The sequence below is a fragment of the Panthera leo genome, chromosome A2 (genome assembly GCF_018350215.1).
Source record: "Panthera leo isolate Ple1 chromosome A2, P.leo_Ple1_pat1.1, whole genome shotgun sequence".
In the NCBI taxonomy this organism is placed as follows: Eukaryota; Metazoa; Chordata; class Mammalia; order Carnivora; family Felidae; genus Panthera; species Panthera leo.
The window spans coordinates 98281249-98302670 of record NC_056680.1 but is presented as its reverse complement, the minus strand read 5'-3'; the positions used below and the strand labels follow the sequence as shown (position 1 = coordinate 98302670).

The 21422-nt window shown below is 39.0% G+C and overlaps 1 protein-coding gene across 2 annotated transcripts in view; it reads left to right on the top strand.

Annotated features, from left to right (window-relative positions):
* SLC25A13 (solute carrier family 25 member 13) overlaps nucleotides 1–21422 on the top strand; it is a 183860-nt gene that overhangs the window by 9128 nt on the left and 153310 nt on the right. For both annotated transcript variants that reach the window (XM_042918249.1, XM_042918240.1), the window contains exon 2: nucleotides 21055–21108. In XM_042918249.1, the coding sequence (XP_042774183.1) occupies nucleotides 21055–21108 (54 nt within the window). The remainder of the gene's footprint in view (nucleotides 1–21054; nucleotides 21109–21422) is intronic.

Genomic DNA, 21422 nt, shown 5'->3' with positions numbered 1-21422 from the left:
TAGCCATATTATGAAAAGAGCCTAAATGTCCATCGACTGATGAAAGGATAAAGAAGATGAGGTAAATGTATATAGTAGAATATTACTTGGCGATGAAAAGGAATGAAGGCTTGCCATTTGCAACAACATGGATGGAACTAGAGTGTATAATGCTAAGTGAAATAAGTCAGTCAGAGAAAGACAAATACCATATGATTTCACTTATACGTGGAATTTAAGAAACAAAACAGATGAACATAGGAGAAAGGAAGAAAAGATAAAAAGAGAGAGGGAGGCAAACCATAAGAGACTCTTAAATACAGAGAACAAACTGAAGGTTGCTGGAGGGGTGTTGGGTAGGGGGATCGGCTAGATGGGTGATGGGCATTAAGGAGGGCAGTTGGGATGAGCACTGCATTTTATATGCAAGTGATGAATCACTAAATTCTACTCCTGAAATCATTATTACATTATATGTTAACTAACTTGGATTTAAATAAAAGTTAATGATTTAAAAAAGAATTCCAGCATTTTTGGACTTATGCCAGGCCAAAGATTCTGTTGCATTAGAATCTGCCTTTCAACTAGATCCTCACGGGACTGCATGCACATTAAAGTTTAAGGAATATTGGTCTGGAGCTCTCATTAGTGTGTAATTAAATGTAGCTACCTTTCTAAACCAAGGGTGCAGTACCTTTTGAATTGGTTGTAAGTTAGTCCAACTTTTTGCAGAATTAAATACACAGTGATAAAATTCAGCATAAATTTTAGGGTTTTTAGGGATTCATTTTGATTCCACATTGGGGTCAGGGTATTATTTTTGGAACACATGCCTGAATTATTATTTAAGGAAATGTATGATTATTATACAAGGGTTGTACTTTTCTCCATTTCTTAACTACCCACACATACTTAAAGTTCCCAAATATGAACTTACACGTATTCTCTTTTTCGATATTCTCTCCTAAAGGTCACCAGTGACCTCAGTTCTGAAACTGTTGCCCTATCTTCTTTATTACTGGCCTGGTGGGACCCCCCCCCCCCCCCAATGTCCCACCCCTTTCTTCCTATAGCACCTTCTGTCAGCTTTCATAATGTCCCCTCTCATGGGTGGCCTCTTAACTCATATTATTGCTTTATTCTCCTTTGTGGGCTTCCTTTCGTCCTTCTTTTCTCCCCGAAATGTTGGTGTCCTGAGACTCTCTTCCCCCTGGAGGGTGATGGCTCCGTGTAACTCAGTCTGGGCAGCTCTCTCAAGCAGCAGCCTTGCATTTTCAGCTGTTTGTTGGAAATCTCAACTTTTCTGCCTCAGAGATAATTCAAACTCTGCTTACCTAGAATTGAATTCATCTTCTTGGTCATTCCTGTCTTTCAGTCTGTAAATTAACTTTCCTGCTGATTAAAATGTCTGATTAGTTCAATTGAGTACCTGATGTGGTCAGCCAGGAGAGACCATCAGCAGTAATTTGGATGTGGACAAAGAGATGGGTCTGTGAAACCCTTCTGTTGCCCTTCTAGTGTCCTGTCTCTTCCATTTATGCCCAGGTCTTCATTACCTTTTAGCCACAGCGTTTCTATAGCTTCCAAGCTAGTCTTGCCTTTGGTCTGTTCCCTTTCCTTCCCTCTCCATGCTACCCAGAACCGTCAAAGGCAGCTTCTAAGATTGGCTCTTGTTCCCATGCTAATAGCAGTACTGTGTTCACATGGACAGCACCTAACAGTTTTTAAAAGATGTATTCGTGTGTGCGATTGATACCAACTATCTGTCAGCTCATACTGTACTGGGCTTCTAAAATGAGTCAGCTATCAGACTTGTTTTCAAGAACTCACAGTCTAATGGGATTAAAATAACCAGATGATATGAAGACCCAAGCTTCACTATTTTATCTTTATTATCAACAGGGTAGCCGGGAAGATACGGTAGCCTCATTTGACAGGGCACCTTAAGGTTCAGAAAAGTTATGCAAATAACAATAACAACAGCAGGTTCCATTTATTTAATACTTATAAAGTCAGGCACTGTTCTAGGCACTCTGTGTATATGAAGGAATCTAGTCTTCTCAACAGTTTTATGACATATAAGTGCTGTTCTTATCTCCATTATAAAGATGGGCAACTGCATCTGAACAGAGTATTTAATATTTAAGTCTCTTGAGGACAGAGAGGTTAAATGATTTGTCCAAGGGCACAGAGTTTAGAATTGGCAGATTTGAAGACAAGCAGCCTGGGTCCAGAGTCCACGTACATAACCACTGTGTGACATTGCCTTCTTTAATTTACCTTGTCACACAGTGTAGTTTCATGTTGCCTACAGAATAAAATTTAATCTCTGTAGCCAGCCAATGCCTCTTTGATCTTGGCTGTTGTCTAGTTTTTCCAGTATTACTGCACACTCATTCCCTTCGGATATCCTTCACAGTGGTTTATGAATGGGACCCCTGTTTGCATTGCTGGCCAGAAAGCTATGGCAACAGTGTAGCAGGGAAAAAGGGAGTTTGTTTGTTTGTTTGTTTGTTTGTTGTTTAACTTAGAGCTCAGTCAGAGACAGATATGTTTCTTGTCATTTCTCTATGTTGGTCGGCTGGGTTTTTTTCAGTTCTCTTTAGTTCTTAGGAAAAGGGGTCTTAGTTTTATTTTGCCATTCATTGAAGCACCTGTCAGGATGTTAAAATCCATGTCCTAGGTTTATAGTTATTATGGCTGGTTTGTTCTAATCAAGATTCAGACACAAGCCACACATGGCATTTGACTGATACACCTTTTAAATCTTGTTAATCTATATGTTCTCCTACCTCTCTTACTCTGTTTCCTTGAGGTTTATTTGATGAGGGAATTGGGTCATCTTTCCTACAGTTTCCTACAATTTGGATTTTGCTGATTGCTTCCCCCTGGTGATCCTCTGTCCCCAGTGTTTTCAGACAAGTGATAGATATGGAGGCTTGATCAAGTTTAGGGTTTTATTTATTTTTATTTTTTGTTTTGGCTAGAGTACCTCCTAAGGGGTGCTGGGTGCCTCTCTCAGGTTATGGGGTACTTGGTACTGGGTACAGCATCAGGGGGCACATAATTCTTGGTTGTTTCCTGTGTTGTTATGTTTGATCAGTGGGGCTTGGATGTTGCTTTTCTATGCCAACAACTGTTTGCATAATGGCTTATTTTATTTTTAAGGTTTATTTATTTATTTTGAGAGCAAGAGTGAGAGAGAGAGAAATATCCTAGGCAGGCTCCACACTGTCAGTGCAGAAGCTGATGCAGGGGCTCAAGCTCTTGAACCATGAGATCATCACCTGAGCCTAAGTCAGACATTTAACTGACTAAGCTACCCAGGTGCCCCAGAATGGCTTATTTTAGTTGGCTAAATTTTAATATTAACAGTCATTCTCATGTATTATGATTTTCATTCTTGAAACACACACGTGCATGTATATATGTATATATATTACAGAGAGTGTGTATCACAGTTATTACAAAAAATAATGGCTATTAAAATCATTTGGATGTTAATGGCTATAGAGTTTGGAATGATGAAAAGATTATTGCTGATGGTTGTCCAACATTGTGAATACATGAAATGGCACTGAATTGTACACTTAAAAATGGTTAAAGTGTTAAGTTTTATGTATATTTTACCATGATAAAAACAAATCAGTTATAAATGGATTGTAATACATTGAATTAAAAAAAAAACAAAACAAAACCAATACCATCATTCCATGAGTGAGTAGTATTCATGCCCCAAAAAGTGAAACTGAGGTAGAGGGTAGGAGGTAAAGTTCTTTTAGCGAAGAATTGCCAACCAATAAAGGTTGAAGGCTTGATTGAATTAGAAAAAGGAAAAAAAATCATTTTGCAACCTGCAGGTAATAATGGATTCGCGCAAGGGTCTCCAGTGGATGCCAAAACCATTCAGTGAAAGATAGTTGGAATTCCTATGGTCTCAAAGTATCTCCTTGTAAATTACTTACTAATTACAAAGGAGGAAGAAGGTACCTTTACAATGAAGGACTGCCGCAATCTGTGATCCAATTTAACATCATCAGGAAATGGGACAAGCTATCATTGCTGATGTGATGTAGTAGGAAGTATCCAGCATATGCATAACTTTTGGAGACTTCTTGCTAACAATGTTGAATCTGAATCTAATCATGGAGAAACAGACAAATTCAGAAAGTAGGACTTTCTGTAAAACCTCTGGTCTGACTTCAAAAATGTTGGTGTTATGAATGAAAAGGCTAGATTAAAGGAGACCTCCAAAGAGATGTGACAGCCAAATGCAGGGCTTGGGCTTGGATCCAAAATAAATAAGCAAAACAGTAAAATAAGTAAATGAAAGAATGCCCAGTTGGCGTAACTCGATTAAGGAGAATATATTAAGCAATTCTGTATTAGTTTACTAGGGCTGCTGTAACAAAGTACCACAGACAGAGTGGCTTAGACAACAGAAATTTGTTTTCTCACAGATTTGGAGGCCAGAAGTCCAAGATCAAGGTGTTGGCAGAGTTGGCAAGGTGAGAGAAGATTTAGAATTAGCTCTTTGGCTCCTAGGTGACCTTTTTGACCCTGTGTCTTCACATGGTCTTCCCATTGTGTCTGTGTCCTAATTTGGTTTCTTGTGAGCGTTCACACACTTATTTTATTGCAGGTTGATGTTGACTCTGAGTTTGCGGATTCCTCTTCTTTCCATTGCCCACCGTCTCTGTTCCAGAGGTAAAAAAAGCTCAACCCCTGGTTCTCTTTTTTGGTGGTTCTTGAAGATTTGTTAGCCCTATTTTGGTGTCCATCGGCAGGTCGAGAAGAGCCTGGTCTTGACCTTTGTCCAGTTTTCTGTTGGACTATTTGTCTTTTCACATTGATTTGTTCTCAGAGCACTTTTAAATTAAGAACCTTGGCCCTTTGTCCTATCTGTTGCATATTTTTTTTTGTAGTTGTTTGATGTTTAACTGGTTCATACTCACTTTTGATTTCTTTTTTATGTTACATATTTATTAATCTTTTTGTTTATGGATTCTGGGCTGTCAGTCATGTTTAAATACAGCTTCCCCACTTCATATAAGAAACCACTTGTGTTTTTCTAGTACTCTTTCTCTCTTTTGGAAGATTATTTACTAATTATCTGCAGTTATTTTGATATAAGATGAAAGGTAGGGAACCAGTTTAATTTTTGTTGTTGTTGTTCAACCCCAGGGGTCACGAACTTTCACTAGTGCCACATCACCAGCTGGCATGACCTGCTGCCAGCCCAGGCCAGACCTTCTGCTGGCTTAGGTTCGAAAGGGAAAATACCGTCAGTTCAGAAAGCCAAGAGAGCCTCCCTTGGGGCTCAGCTGCCTTCCGATGACTCAGTCAGCTCTGCCGCTGGGAACATGGAAACGGTGTCTGTAACTGGGAAGCAAGGCACTGTTAGATTCTGCCCCAGCATCCACCACTTTCATTCAGTCTTTCCTTCCCCTGTCTCCTCCACACTCACAGATAACACAGGAAGTCACGTTGCTGGTTAGTGATAGGGTAAAAATTTAAATGTCCATTTGCAAAGCCCATAAAATAGGGGCAGATAGCATTCTGTGAGGGAAATCTGGTTGGACAATCTGGAAAATCTTCCCAGAAGAATTGGCATTTGACTTAGGTCTTGAAAGAACTGCAGCATTTTTAAATTTTCCAGAATGTGCAAAAAAAATATAGAAGAATATAATGAACCCCCCCATGTTCCTATCTAGTCAGTTTCAGGAATTATCAGCTTATGGCCAATACTGTTGCATTTATATCACTGTCTCTCTTCCATCCATCCGCCTGGTGTTTTCAAAGCAAATCCCCACCATATTGTATATGTAAATATCTAAAACAGATTTTTTAAATGAACAACCAAAATACTATCATACCTAAAAAAATTCGGTGATTCTTCAATATGATCAAATATCTGTTCTGTACATGTTTTATACATTTCCCCCTTTCTTAATAATTTCTTAAATAGTTTTTTTTATTGTTACCTAAATAAGGCCCAGGCATTGCAATTGGTTGATGTGTCTTAATATTTCTTAATGTCTAGGTTCTCTTGCTCTTTCGATCTTGTCTTCTCTCTTTTTTCTTCTGAAAGCCAGTATAACATAATGGTTGAAATCCTGGACTCTGTGTTCGAAGTATGGCTCTGGGCAAGTTACTCTATTTGTACCTCGTTTTCCTCATTTATGAAAAGGGGCATAGTTGTATTTCTTTACTGGGTCAATGTGCTCATGTTTGTGAAGCTCAGAGCCAGGCCTGGGACATAGTAAGCTTTACAGAAGCATGAGCTGTGGGTTTGGAATCAGAGAAGTTGCTCAGAGTAACATTGCAAGTCAGCAGACTGTGGGAGAGAGCAGAGGAGGGCTCATGTGAGTGAAATTTTGTGCAGTCTTGAGGATGTGAATCCTGGCTGTGCAGAGGGCTCCTATTTCTTTTTCTTTTGGCCCCTGCTGGGTTCTTGATATTTCTTCAGTTCTATGATGTTGATGCACAGAGGAATTTTGAACAGGTAAGGTATTACTTAGTGGAAGCAACTTTTCTATTGTCCTTTTGATTTGCTGCTTTCCCTTCCTCTGCATTTATTAAGTTCGCTATTCTCTCGCAGAAGCCATTTTAACTTTCTCTGGCATTATCTGGGCTCCAGCAACTTGTGATCTCCTAAGTAGAACCTTTCAGCACTTTATAAATATGTCATATACTTTTTATATTCCTTTGTTCCCCATCAAGAACATACATCCCAGTCTTCAGAACAGCACAATCAGTTTTTATTCATTTAAGGAGCAGTAGTAATTTGACACTTGCTAATATGTAACAAATTATATTGGGAGCTGTAATTACAATTGCAGCTGGTTCCTAATTATACTGTAACCTTGATGCTTTAAAAAAATTAAGACTGAGTTCAACCTGTAATACTGGAGAATAATATTCTACATTAGGCAGGTCTGCCTTCTACTGAACCATGGGCACTTATGTATCATAATGCCAAATTAAAAATACTTTTTTTTGAGAGAGAAGGCACAAGTGAGTGAGGGGCAGGAAGAGAGAGAGAGAGACAGAGAGAGAGAGAGAATCCCATGAGGGGCAGAGAGAGGGAGAGGAAAAGAGAGCGAAACAGAACTCATGTTTACCCAAGGCGGAACTTGAACTCATGAACCGTGAGATCATGACCTGAGCCAAAGTCAGATGCTTAACCCACTGAGCCAGCCAGATGCCCCTTAAAAGACTTTAATTTGAATTACTTTCACCTACAGTGTTGTCCAGAAGTACCCTTCATAAGGATAGCTTCAGGTCCCCATCCTGGCTTGCCAAATTCTTGGCACATCTTCCCGGTATTAAAATTAGTGTCAAAACAACCTGGGCTCTTGGGTCATTTTTGACTCTGTGATTTACTACTACTCACTTAAGAGTAAGAGTCTTATATCCTTACTTTCCTTATGTGAAAAATGGTGATGTTAGTGACTCTTCACCTTAAATAGTTTTAGTGTTGTTTAAATGAGGTCAGATGTGAAGCCTTCTAGCATCATGCCTAGCATAGAGTTAAGGACTCAATAACAGCTGATAAGTGTTCATTACTATAATCAATAATGAACAATCCAGCTCCAAAGACTTTTTTACCTCTGCAACCCCCAACTCCAGCAGAATGATGATCTTAGTTCTGTCACCACTCTAATTTGTGATAGCACGTATCTCCACCCACATTGTACCAAGCACTCATTGGTAAGCCTGTCATTTCCCTCGTGGGGCAGGGTCTCTGGTTTATTTGGCATTGTCTCCTCAGTGCCTGGCGCTGGGCCTGGTACATGGTATGTTTCCCAGAGGCGATTGCATTGCATGAATGAACAGCACCATCTAAGGCAATGGTCTCAACTCAGGGTGGGGTAGTTTTGCCCCCAGTGCATATTTGGCAAGGTCTGGACACATTTTTGGTCGTCACATCCCCGGTGGCAGGGGGGAGGGGGTGGAGGAGTTTGCTACTGGCATCTAAAGAGTCATGGCAAGGGATGTTGCTAAACATCCTACAGTGCACCTGATAGCCCCCTATAACAAAGAATGATCTGACCCAAAATGTCAATAGGGCCAAGGTTGAGAAACTCTGGTTTAAGGCAACCTGACTGCCTGGGTTGTGGCCCTGTGGAAAAGGCATGGGGCTTAGGGTATATCAACCTGTTTGACCTGCATTTTTCTCAGCTATAAAAGAAGAAATTCCCACCTGCTTCAAAGGTTCTTTGAAAAGAAAGGGAGATTATAGAGGTGGGTGCCTAGTGACTCAGCCTACCTAGGCTCATCTTCATTGTCCTGGCCACTCATGATTTTTTTTTTTTTTTTTTAAGACTTAGTATTTTTGAATAGTTTTAGGTTCACAGCAAAGTTAAAAGGAAGGTTCAGAGAATTCTTATATATCACCTGTGCCTGAACATGCATAGTCTCCCCCATTAGCTTTCTTCAGAGTGGTACGTGAATTACAGTTGATGAACCTGCATTGACACATCATTATCATTAAAGTCCCTGGTTTACATTAGGGTTCACTCTTGGCGGTATACGTTCTATGGGTTTGGACAAATTGTGTAATGATACGTATCCATCATTGTAGTATCATACACAGTATTTTCACTGCTCTAAAAATCCTCTGTGCTCTAACTGTTCTCCTTCCCTACTCCCTAACCTCTAGCAACCACTCATCTTGTTACTATTGTCATACTTTTTGCCTTTTTTAGAATATCTTATAGTTGAAGTCGTACAGTATGTAGCCTAATCAGATTGGCTTCTTTCACTCAGTAATATGCATTTAAGTTCCCTTTCGTGTCTTTTCATGGCCTAATAGCTCATTTTTTTTTAGTGCCGAATAATATTCCAATATCTGGATGTGCCACAGTTTATCCATTCACGAAGTATACCTTGGTTGCTTTCAGTTTTCAGTAATTAGAAATGGGACTGCTGTAATTATTAAACATTCATGTGTAAGTTTTCGATTCCTGGGTTGTATGGTAAGAATATTTCAATTTTTTAAGAAACTGCTGATCTGTCTTCCAAATGCTGTACCATTTTGCATTCCTGTCGGTAATCGATGAGAGTTCCTTTGGCTGCACATCCTCACCAGCATTTGGTGTTGTCCGTGTTCTGGATTTTGTCCATTCTAACATCTTCGTGTTTTAATTTGTATTTCCCTGATGGCAGATAATGTGGAACATCTTTTTATATGTTTACTTGCTATCTGTACATCTTTCTTGATGGTTTTTGTTAAGGTCTTTGGCCGGTTTTTTCTTTGGGTTCTTTTTTTTTTCTTACTGTTGAATCTTAAGAGTTCTTTGTGTATTTTGGATAGAGGTCCTTAATTGGCTGTTCTATTGCAAATATTTTATCACAGTCTTTTGTTTATCTTCTCAGTTTCTTGACTGTATTTTGCAGAGCAGACATTTCTATTTTGATGAAGTCCAGCTACTCAATTCTTTCTTTCATGGGCCATGCCTTTGGTGTTGCATCTACAAACGCCTGAGCGGAGCCCAAGGCCATCCAAGTTTGCTCCTGTGTTATCTTCTAGGAGTTTTACATTTAGGTCTGTAATCCATTCTAAGTTAGTTTTTGTGAAAGGTGTAAGGTCTGTATCTAGAGTCTTTTTTTTTTTTTGCATGTGGATGTTTAGATGTTCAGCACCATTTGTTGAAGAGGCTGTCTTTGCTCTGTTGTCAGATCAGTTGCCTGTGTTTATGTAGATCTATTCCTAGGCTATCTATTGTATTCCATTAAAGATTGGTAATAATCTTGTTGGAAAATTGACCCTTTTGTCTTTCTGTAATGTCCCTCTTTATCCCTTATAACTATCTTGCTTCAAAATGGGCTCCGGCAGAAGTTAATATAGTTACTTCTGCTGTCTTTTGATTAATATGTTTGTGGCATATCTTTCTCCATTCATTTACTTTTAATCTGTAAGTTTTTATATTTACAGTGTGTTTTTTGTAGATAGCATATAATTGGGTCTTATTTTTTGATACATCTTACAAGTTCTGTCTTTTAATTAATTGGTTCTTTTAGACCATTGATGTTTTAAAGTAATTTTGATTATCTTGCTTGGTGTTTTCTGTCTTCATGGTTTGTGGTTTTATGTCTGACATTGGTTTGGAGGAAGTTCTCAATCATTATTGTTTCAAGTAATTCCTTCTTTCTTTCTTCTCCTTCTGGTTTTCCTGTTATATGTATATTATACTTTCTGTAGTTGTCCTGCAGTCCACCCCGTTCCCCCCTCCCCCCCAGTTCCTTTTTCTCTTTGCTTTCAGTTTTGGAGATTTCTATTGAGATGTCCTCAAACTCAGAGATTCTCCCTTCAGTCCTGTCAAATCTACTAATAAGTCCATCAAAAGCATTCTTTATTACGCTTACAGTGTTTTTGATCTCTGGCATTTCTTTTGGTTCTTCCTTAGCATTTCCACTTTTCTGCTTCCATTGCTGACTTGTCCTTGCATGCTGTTTACTTTCTCCATTAGAGCCTTTAGCATATTAATCATAGTTGTTTTATATTCCTATTTTGATAATTTCAACATTCTTGCCATATTTGATGCTGGTTTTGATGCTCTGTTTCCTCAAATTGTTTCCTCAGATTTGTTTTGTTTTGCCATTTGCTATGCTTGTAACTTTTTCTTGATAGTCAGATGTGATGTACTGGATAAAAGGAAATGCTGCAAATAGGCCTTTGGTAGTGGCATGGGGGGAAGGGCAGCAGCGGTAAAGGCAGAGGAAGTGTTCTGTAGGCCTGTTATTAGGTCTCTGCCTATTAGAGAGCCTGTGGTTCTGGCTAGTGTACTTCACAAGTGTTTCTCAGGTTTTTTTTTTTTTTTTTTGGTTTTTTTTTTCTCTCCTCTTAGGTGGGAGAGAATGGCTAGAGGTGCCTGGAATAGGGTATTTACCTTCCCAACAGTAAGCTAGGCTCTGATAATACCCCAGCAGGTTAGGCTGTTAGTAAATAATTTCTCCCGAGTATAGATTTTGTTATAAAGAGCAGAATGCTTGGATGCCTTTCAGAATGGTTCTGTTTTCTCTCCTCCTCCTAGAAGTGCAAAATGAGTTTTCTCCTGTATTCCTTGTCAGAAACAGGTTGAGTTTCAGGAGGTGAATATGGAGTTTCAGGACACAAATATGGAGAACCCCCTATGGCTGAGTCCCTTTACAGTTTTTAAATCTCTGTCTTGTCCACACTGAGCCTCCAGTGGTTTGTCATTTACAGTGACAGGTTTTTCCTACACTGACACTGGTTCTTGGCTTGGGTTCTAATTGGTCCTTCAGGTAACTTTCTGAAATAGATAAGTAGATTTGTCACTTCACCCATTTTATAGATGAGGAAACTAACTTGGAGACGTTAACTGACTTGTCCAGGGTCACCAGGTTAGCAATACACTGGAACCCAAATCTTTACCCTGAACCTGGTGATGTTTGATTATGTCATGGTGAGCAAACACCTCTGTCTCCAGAAAGAGTTGAAAATATAAACAAATAGCTCTATTTTAGAAAAGACTCATAGTCAAATTTTTGACTCTTGGGAACATTTACTGGAATGCTAACTTTAGCTGAATAACAATAATAATAAAATCTAAAATTAGTGTGTTGAAAGTAATTTTAGCATAACAGCACACAGCTAAAATACCACCATTCATTTCTTAACAGTTGTACTCTGTTTCTTAATACAGAATTGTAATGATGATGGCTTTATCATTGTTTAATATTTGTCTACAACAGTGCAGAGTTAAATCCAACACACTTCACAGGCTACTGAATCCTTCTGATAAACATCTCCAGCACCCCTGAAATGACCCGTTTGTGTAATTACCTGGCGGGTTAACATTTGTGGTATCTGCTGCCTTATAAGTCTCCTGTTGAGTGATATGAACTTTTGAGGGTTGATGACACAGAAAGGTTGTGGTTTGAAGCATGCTTAACAAGGCATCTTGCCTGTATACTTGTTTATATTTCAGTAACTTTTTCATAATCACTGCTCTTCCTTTATTAGAACTTAGGGAAACTGTAGGGTGAGGAATGAGGGACTTAGTGAATTCAATGAAAAATTACTTTTCTTAACTTTGATGAGACACCTCATTCTTTCTTCTTTTCAAGTTAATGGTAACTGTGGTTTTGGGGAATTCCGAACTTTCTTTGCAATTACTGATTGTATCAGTCAAGGTTCACTTACAGAGAACAGCAGAATCCACTCTAGCTCGTTTAAGCAGAGGGAGATTTATTACAGGGTATTAAATGGCTTACAGAATTTGTTGGGAAGGTGAAGAAACAGACTTCAGGTTGAGCTTTCAAGAGTGCCTCCCAGGCACAGCAGAGCAGGCCACCAAGGGAGCAGTCATGAAGCGGCCTGCCAGAGGGGAGTGTCCAGAAACATCCTGCCACTGACATGGGTAGGAAGGAGGTTGCCACAGGGAAATCAGACACTTGTAGCCATGGTGCTTGCTGGCAGAAACAGCAGAAGCATGGCCCCCAACTTCCAAATCTTTGCTTTCCAAAATTTTGCTTCCCAATCTCCTCCAGCTTCACCTGATTGACAGCGCTTAGGCCATGTAGCTGCAAGGGAGTCTGGGAAATGTAGTTTTCACCTTTCCAGTCTGTACAGTACATGAAGATGTGTGGTGATTCAGTTCAGGAAGATAGAGGGGAAGAAGAGTTGCCCCCAGTTTCTCAATTGTTAGGCCACACCCTAGTATTGCTTTCCCTTGGGATTCAGGTCCACCCACGACGCTTACTTCCTCAGATTCAAAAGACCAGAAAGGAACGTTTCTCCCTCCACCTCCTTTTGCTGCTTGTCACTACATGCACTCCTGTGCTTACACAGGGACTAGCTCACTTTTGATGAGCTGCCTCTTCTGGTTTTTATTTCATATCTAAGGTAAATAATTACTTCATGACAGTAGAATTTTCCGGGTAAACCTGTGCTTGCCTTGGCTTTCAGACCTTTTAGGTTTGGGAGGGCTGACTGAAGGCCTGGTTGTGCAAGATGAAGTTGAGATCTTGGGCCCTAGCTCGGTAGTTCTCAACCGAGCCCCACATTATCACCTCGTGATGGAGCTTTCAAGGTACCCATTTTAGAGATTCTGCTTGGATTAGCCTCTGCAGTCTAATTCGATAGGCTTGGACATTGATAAAACCCAGAAGTCCCTCAGGAGACTTGAATGTACAGCTGGGACTGAGAACCGCAGTCCTAACCAAACTGAATTGGACATTAGCTAAAGCTGTGGTTCTTTTTTTTTAATTTCTTTTTTATTGTTTGTTGATTTTAGAGAGATACACACAGAGTGTGAGCGGGGGATGGGCAGAGAGAGGGGGACACAGAATCTGAAGCAGGCTCTAGTCTCTGAGCTGTCAGCACAGAGCCCGACGTGGGGTTCAAACTCAGAAACCACGAGATCATGACCAGAGGTGAAGTGGGACGCTTAACCGACTGAGCCACCCAGGCGCCCCTAAAGCTTTAACAGCATCAGTGTCATGAGGAGGACTTGTTAAACTGTGAATTGATGGCCCCACCCTTAGAATTTCTGATTTGTAGATCTGGGGTAAGGTGTGATCATTTGCATTTCTAAATGGTCCCACTGGAGGCTGATGGTCCGGTGCCCACACTTTGCGCACCAGCAGCCTAGAGGAAGGTATCTATTTTCATTGACTGGATTTGATTTCTACTTGCCTGGAAGACTTTCTTCCTTAGTCAACATTTTTGGAGCATCTGCTTAATTTCTGTTCTTTGCTGGAGTTGGGGATGTGGACATTTGAGGAGGTCACGATCTTAAATCTCTAGAGCTTTTCACTGGAAGAGGAAAGCTTTTTGTTTCTTTACATTTCCTTCTTCAAGTTAGTATCCCTTATTCTGTGTAGGTTTTCTTATGTTCTTCCCCGCTGCCCTCAGACCTTGCAAACTGTTTGGGGCACACAGTACCACTGCGATTTGTTAATGAGCCTACAACTGTGGCTTGATTTCAGTATTAGAAAGCCACTTAAAAAAAAACATTCTTACGTGTAGGAAAATCTTGCCTGGTGTTTTCCTTTTTTTGGCTGCTTGGACTCATATTAAAATGAGAGTGAATTTATTTGTCCTGTAAGGTATCTTTCTGGTCCTCCTTGCCATGTTTCCTGTTCCCGCCTTTTCAAAACCAGTCATTTAAAGTTATGTTATTGTTATTTTTTTTTTTTTTATATCTAGGATGCACCTAATTCATGTATCTGTTTTGCAAGTGTTATTGACAGCCTGTGTAAGCTATTATATCTAATGTTTGTCCTGTCAAAAATTTTACATATTCAGTGGTCCTCAAACTTTGCCCCATGGAATGTTGATTCATAGAATTGATCTGAAATTTCCATACTAAAGTTCAGTAAAGGTAAACCTTTCCCATTTTGTGGAAAAAATATACAATGCATAGTTTTTTTCAGTTTTAACCCCCTCCTTCCCCCCCCTCCCCCCCCCCCCCCAGGCTTGGCTATTTATGAAAGTTAGCTGCTACAATATAAAATTCTCTATTGTATTGATTTAAGTAGCAAATGGTGATATTTCATAGTATCTGCCAAGAACCCTTTACCTCTTTGGTTATTTTCCTAACTATGTTTGAAAACTAGTTCCTTTATTTAAAATGCTTGATACAAAATTTTTGTTTAATGGTGAAATCTGTTCTTACAAATGCAAATTCAGAAGAATGATGATAAAATCAGGTAATTAGATTATAAGAACACTAGCTGTAAATATTTACATGCTGTTAGTATAAGAAAAAAAATACCTAACAATGAAATTCAGCCTTCTGGAAACAATCTCAAGTTTCATGAATCTTCAACAGGCTTGTTAAAGTGATGCAGAGTGTGCATGCTGGGCAGCTGTTTTGAGTTGGCTTAAAAAGGGAGACTACATTTCTAGAGTTGTCCTTTTCCAGCTCCTAGAACTTTCTGGGTATTGATTTTGCCACCAGGTAGGCTCCATCTCAGTACACCTTCAGCACACTGGTACTTCTAGCTCTAACTTTGTGTGGTGTTGAATAAAGCTGTGTAAGTTCTTCCTTGACTGCCCATGATACCAAAACAAGAAGATAAGATGGGAGGTAGAAGTAGAACTGGGAATTCTGAATAGCCCCACAACACTGGGGAAATAGATGGGATTAGTGCAGAGGTGAGGAGACCCAGGAAGCTGGTAAAATTTTTTTTGGAAGCCATCACCTATTGAGCCATAGTTACTTTGTGCTTCAGTACAGTGTATGCAGGACCTAATACATATTTCAGTGGGCCTCTGGGAAATTCCATGGTGTATCTAACTTTGAATCTAGTCTCAAGAAGTAGCATTGGTTGGGGCTAAGCTAGCAGAGGAGATGAGTTAGGAAAACCTCTATGTTTAGTGGTTTGGTGAGTGTTCTTGAAGATCCATGAGTTCCTTTCCCCTCCTTCCTTAATTTTTTCCTTCTCAAGTTATGAGCCATCACTTAAAGAGTAAGCATGGTTGAATATAAACACCTTTCCATAAGAATATGAATAATAGATTCCACACGTTTAGTGCTTTAACTCTGTGTCCTTTTTGGTACTAAGCACTTTATGTAATTTTCTCTTGTCACTCTTTCAACCATCCAGGACTTCCATTTTGCAGATGAAGAAAGTGAGGCTAAGATATCAGGGATGTAGCTCAAGGTCACACAGCTAGTGACTTTAGAGGTCACACTTGATCCCCAATCATAGGTGGCCTGACACTAAAGCCATATTCTTAATCACTGGATGGACACTATAAATTGGTGGTATTAGGAGAAACTGGGAGATTCTTGATTTCTAGGCATGTATTTTGTTAATGGTTAACATAAGTTATGGTCTGTTTGAAGCTTCCTGCAATGTGGCCCAGTGGAAAGACCAATACAGTAGGGGATGGAAGATTTGGGATCTGATCCCAGCTCAGACAACATTTAGAAATGCAAGTATGAATTAGTGACAAATCTGACTTTTGGGGAAAAAATTGACTGTCTCTGAGTCTTAGTTTCTTCTTCTGTAAAGTGGGGCCAATATTATGCCCTCTCCAGGTCTCAGATTTTGCTGTGAGGATCCAGTGAGGTAATGGTCATATATTGAAAATATAAAATGTTCTATACACATTAGATGACATGACTTAGAATTGTTGGGTCCCTATATGGATTTTTTTAATATCTGTCTAACAATTTCTTTATCCTTTCATCCATTGATGGACAGTTAGGTTGTTTTTGTGTCTTGGCTATTGTAAATAATGGTGCAATGAACCTGTGGGTGCAAATACCTTTTTAAGTTAGTGTTTTCATTTTTTTCAGATAAATGCCCCAAAGTGGAATAGTTCCGTTTTTAATTTTTTGAGGAACTCTGTACTGTTTTCCATAGTGGCTGCACCAGTTTACATTCTCACCAGCAGTGTATGGGGTTTCCTTTTCTCTACATCCTTGCCAATACTTGTTATATCTTATCTTTTTGATAATAGCCAGCCTAACAGGTGTAAGGTAATATCTCATTGTAGTTTTGATTTGCATTTCCCTGATGATGAGTGATGTTGAGCATCTTTTCATGTGTCTGTTGGCCACCTATATGTCTTCTTTGGAAAAAGGTCTCTGGGAAAATCTTCTACCCATTTTTTAATTGGATTGTTTGTTTTTATGTTATTTAGTTGTAGTTGTTTATATATTTTGGATATTAGCCTCTATCAAATACGTGTTTGCAAATACTCTCTCCCATTCAGTAGGTTGCTTTTTCATTCTGTTGATGGTTTCCTTGCTGTGCACAAGCTTTTTAGTCTGATGTAGTCCCGCTCAACTTATTTCTGCTTTTGTTGCTTTTGCTTTTGGTGTCATATTAAAACAAAACAAAACTCATTGCCAAGACCTGTGTCAAAGGGTTTACCACCTGTGTTTCCTTCTGGGGATTTTATGGTTTCAGGTCTTAGGTTCATTAAGTCTTTAATCCATTTTGAGTTAATTTTTGTACATGATGTAAGATAATGGTCCAGTTTCATTCTTTTACATGCAGTTTTCTAGTTTTCCCAAAACCATTTATTGAAGAGACTATGCTTTCTTCATTATCTCTTTTTGGCTGCTTTGTTATAAATTAATTGATCATATATGGCTGGGTTTGTTTCTGGGCTATTTTGTTTCACTGATGCATCTATTTTTATGCCAGTACCACACTGTTTTACTCACTATAGCTTTGTGATACAGTTTGAAATCAGGAAGTATGATGCCTCCAGCTTTGTTCTTTTTTCTCCAGATTGCTTTGACTATTTGCTTTTTGTGGGGTGTGTGTGTGTGTGTGTGTGTGTGTGTGTTCTTGGTGGTCGCATACAAATGATAGGATTGAAAAATGCCATTGGGGGGTGCCTGGGTGTCTCGGTTGGTTGGGCGTCCGACTTCAGCTCAGGTCGCGATCTCACAGCTCGTGAGTTCGAGCCCCGCGTCGGGCTCTGCGCTGACAGCTCGGAGCCCGGAGCCTCTTTCGGATTCTGTGTCTCCGTCTCTCTCTCTCTCCCCTCCTCTGCTCATGCTCTGCCTCTCTCTGTCTCAAAAATAAATAAACATTAAAAAAAATAAAAAAAAAAAAAGAAAAATGCCATTGGAATTTCAATTGGAATTGTAATAAATCTGTACATTGCTTTGGATAATGTGGACATTTTAACAATTGATTCTTCCAATCCATGGGTCCAGAATATCTTTCCATTTATTTGTGTCCCCTCTGGTTTTTCATTAATGGTTTGTAGGTTTTAATATAAGATTACTCGCCTTAGTTAAATTTGTTCCTAGGTATTTTATTCTTCTGATGCAATTGTAAATGGAATTGTTTTCTTTATTTTTCTAATAATTTGTTATTAGTGTATAGAAATGCAGCAGATTTTGTGTATTGTGTATTTTTGTATCCTGCAACTTTACTGAATTTGTTTTTTAGTGCTAATAGTTTTTTGATGGGGACTTTAGAGTTTTCTGTATATAATATCGTGTCATCTGCAAATAGTGACAGTTTTGTTCTTCCTTTACAATTTGAATGCCTTTAATTTCTTTTTCTGGCCTAGTTGCTCTGGCTAGGATTTTCAATAACTATGTTGAATAGAAATGGCAAGAGTGGACATTCTCCTCTTGTTCCTGATCTCAGAGGAAAGGCTTTCAGCTTTTCATTGTTGAGTATGATGTTAGCTGTGGGCTTGTCATATATGGCTTTTGTTATGTTGAGATACATTCCTTCTATACCTACTTTATTGAGATATTTTTATTATAAATAGATTCTGAACTTTGTCAGGTGTTTCTTCTGTCTATTGAGATGAAAATATGATTTTTATTCTTCATTCTGTTAATGTGGTATATCATATCAGCTGATTTGCGGATGTTGAATTGTCCTTACATCGCTGAAGTGATTCTACCTGATCATGGTGTGTGGTCTTTTTGATATACTGTTGAATTTGGTTTGTTAATATTTGTCGAGGATTTTTGCATATGTGTTCATCAGGGATGTTAGCCTGTAATTTTCTTTTCTAGTGGCATCCTTGTTTGATTTTGGTATCAGGGTAATGCTGGGCCCATGAGTTTGGAAGAGTTGCTTCCTCTTCTATATTTTGTAAGAGTTGGAGAAAGATTGGTATTAATTTTTCTTTTAATGGTTGGTAGAATTCACTAGTGAAGCTAGCTGGTCCTGGACTTTTCTTTTTTGGAAGTTTTAAATTACTGGTTCAATCTCCTAACTAGTATTGATCTCTTTAGATTTTTCTATTTTATCATGATTCAGTCTTGGTAGGTTTGTAATGTGTTTATGTAATATGTAATATGTTTCTTGAATTTATTCATTTCTTCTAGGATGTCCCATTTACTACTATAATTGTTCATAGTAGTCTTTTATGATCTTTTGTATTTCTGTGGTGTCAGTTGTTGCTGTCTTCTCTTTTGTTTCTGATTTTGTTTGAGTTGTCATTTTACTTGGTGAGTTTAGCTAAAGGTTTGTCAGTTTATCTTTACAAAGAAACAGCTATTAGTGACATTGATGTTTTCTATTGTCTTTTTAGTCTCTATTTCATTTATCTCTGCTCTAATCTTTGTTATTTTCTTCCCGTATGGGTGGTGTTCTCCTGTGCCTTAGATCTTAGCAGAGTTACAGAGTGAAAGCTTTGTTTCTTTCTCTCAGAGAGGTGTAGTCCTGGCGGGGAACACTGAATGTGCATGTAGGGGTTAGTCATGGAAGAATGCTATGGGAATTTAGGGCAGGGGAAGTTCACTCTGCCCAGGGAAGACTTTATGAAGTGCATGGCATAGTGAATTAATTAGATTTTAAAGGATGTGGTATTCAAATGGAGCAAGAATGGTTCACTTTGTGGAAACTTACCTTTGCTTTTAAAAGGAAACTCAGCTAAGTACCTAGGGTCACCATATGCCTTCTAAAAAATTACTTATGGACTGTCTTGAAATGTGGAACTGGAGAGTATTTCTCTGCTGTTCAGAGGGTTGAGGGGCGCCTGGGTGGCTCAGTCGGTTGAGCGTCTGACTTCGGCTCAGGTCATGATCTCGCAGTTCATGAGTTTGAGCCCTGCATCGGGCTCTGTGCTGACAGCTCAGAGCCTGGAGCCTGCTTCAGATTCAGTGTCTCCCTCTCTCTCTGCCCCTTCCCCGCTCATGCTCTGCCCCTCTGTATGTCTCAAAAATGAATAAATGTTAAAAAACAAAATTAAAAAAAAAAAAGAGGGTTGAGGTGTTTTTATGCTGTCTCATCTTCTCCAGTGGTGTTTGGCCTATTCTACCTTTGTCAGAATATAAACCTGAAAGGAAGGAATCTTCTCCTGAAACCTTTAGGTTGGCACTATCATTATTCTTAGGTTGGTTAGCATTCTGTTTTTTCCTCCTTAAATGAACACCAAAGAACACTAATTCAGAATTTCAAAGATTACCAAATCTTATGGATAAAAGTAGCATTGGTGGTTGCAAGTACTCAGCTGAAATTAAAGGAGTTATCAGTCTTGCTCTGGGAAACAAGGTGACCAATCAACTTGTTTCAGAAAAACTACCTCTCCCATTCCAGTGATTAGTTAATAAAATTATTCCTGACAGTGGCAGGCCAAGAAGCTCAGGCAGTTACATATTTAGAGACAGAGAACGCATTGTCCAAAGATCTCAGAAGAGCCTTTGCAAACACACAGAAAGGATTTAGAACAATTTGCATAAATCTCCCTGTGGATAGTGCCATGGCTCCGGTATTAGGGTGGTTCCAAGAACCCCTCCTTGGCTGTATCATGGGGTGACGCTGTGCTTGGTGAGAATTCAGTCTCATGACGGTTTTTGCCAGCAGGATTGGGTGATGGGACACTGAATAAGCCCACTGTTTGGTTCCACATAAGGACTCTTTTGTGTTAGCCTGGGGTAGCCATATTCAAGTTTGTCTTGCTTTTTCCCCACTAATGTTTTTGGACTTTGTGGGCTGGGGAATTAAGCACAACACCTATTCTGAGCTAATCTGTCAAATTTTGTTCTTGAAAGGTAACCGTAGCCCCTTGTATTTCGAGAATGTGGAGAATAATAGTCATACCTTTGGAGACTTTTGACTTCTGAAATTAAAAGTCGGGGAAAGGAGGAGAGCTCACATGGCATGCCCAGATAGGCGTTCATGCGTATTCCTGGTGGAACCGTGGGAAGTAATTCCCTTGGTTGTTAATATGATTTGCCTTGCTCACTAACTTCCTTAAGAACTATGTTCTCTTGCATAGTTAACAAACAAGTTGTACTTTGATATTTAATATTCCTCTGTGAAAGGGTATGGGTCACTTTGGTGTGTAGTTTAAAAATGCCAGGTGATTCCAAATCTGTTTCAGCTTTTCTTTTTTTCTACTTATTTTTTGGAAAAAATGATATTCATTAGACCACATATTAAGAGCTTTACTGGTTTCTTGCACAGCCTGTTATCATTCTAGAAGCCACATAAGGAGTCCAGTTTAAAATCCAGGGAGCAGTTTATGCACTGGGGAAATTTGGTGCTCTAACTACAAAAACGAAATACACTAATTTCTAACCTGGAGTTTATTTTCTTTCAGTCTGCTAGCTTGATGTCTCAGCTTTGTTCTAATAATATAAACATTTTTATGTTTATTTATAGGTGGTTTTAACCAAGAGAGCAGATCCAGCTGAGCTTAGAACAATATTTTTGAAGGTCAGTATAAAAGAATCTATTTTGTTTCTTATTTGATTTGTGTTCTCAAATTTTTAAAGATTATTTTCAAACAGCTCTTTATTTCATTGTTATATTTTTTGAAAAAATCCCCAAAGGTATCTTTACATAAGACGTAGGAAAGAGATCTGTTACAATTATATGTGTTTTTTGAAATGCATCAGAAACTAGTAGGTGATTGTTTGTGATGGTAATATGGTTTACATTTTAATTCCTTTTCTCTCATATGGTGTCAGATACTGGAAAGGAGTTGCTGGGGCATTTAGTCTCACGACTCACTTACCTTTCCAGGATTC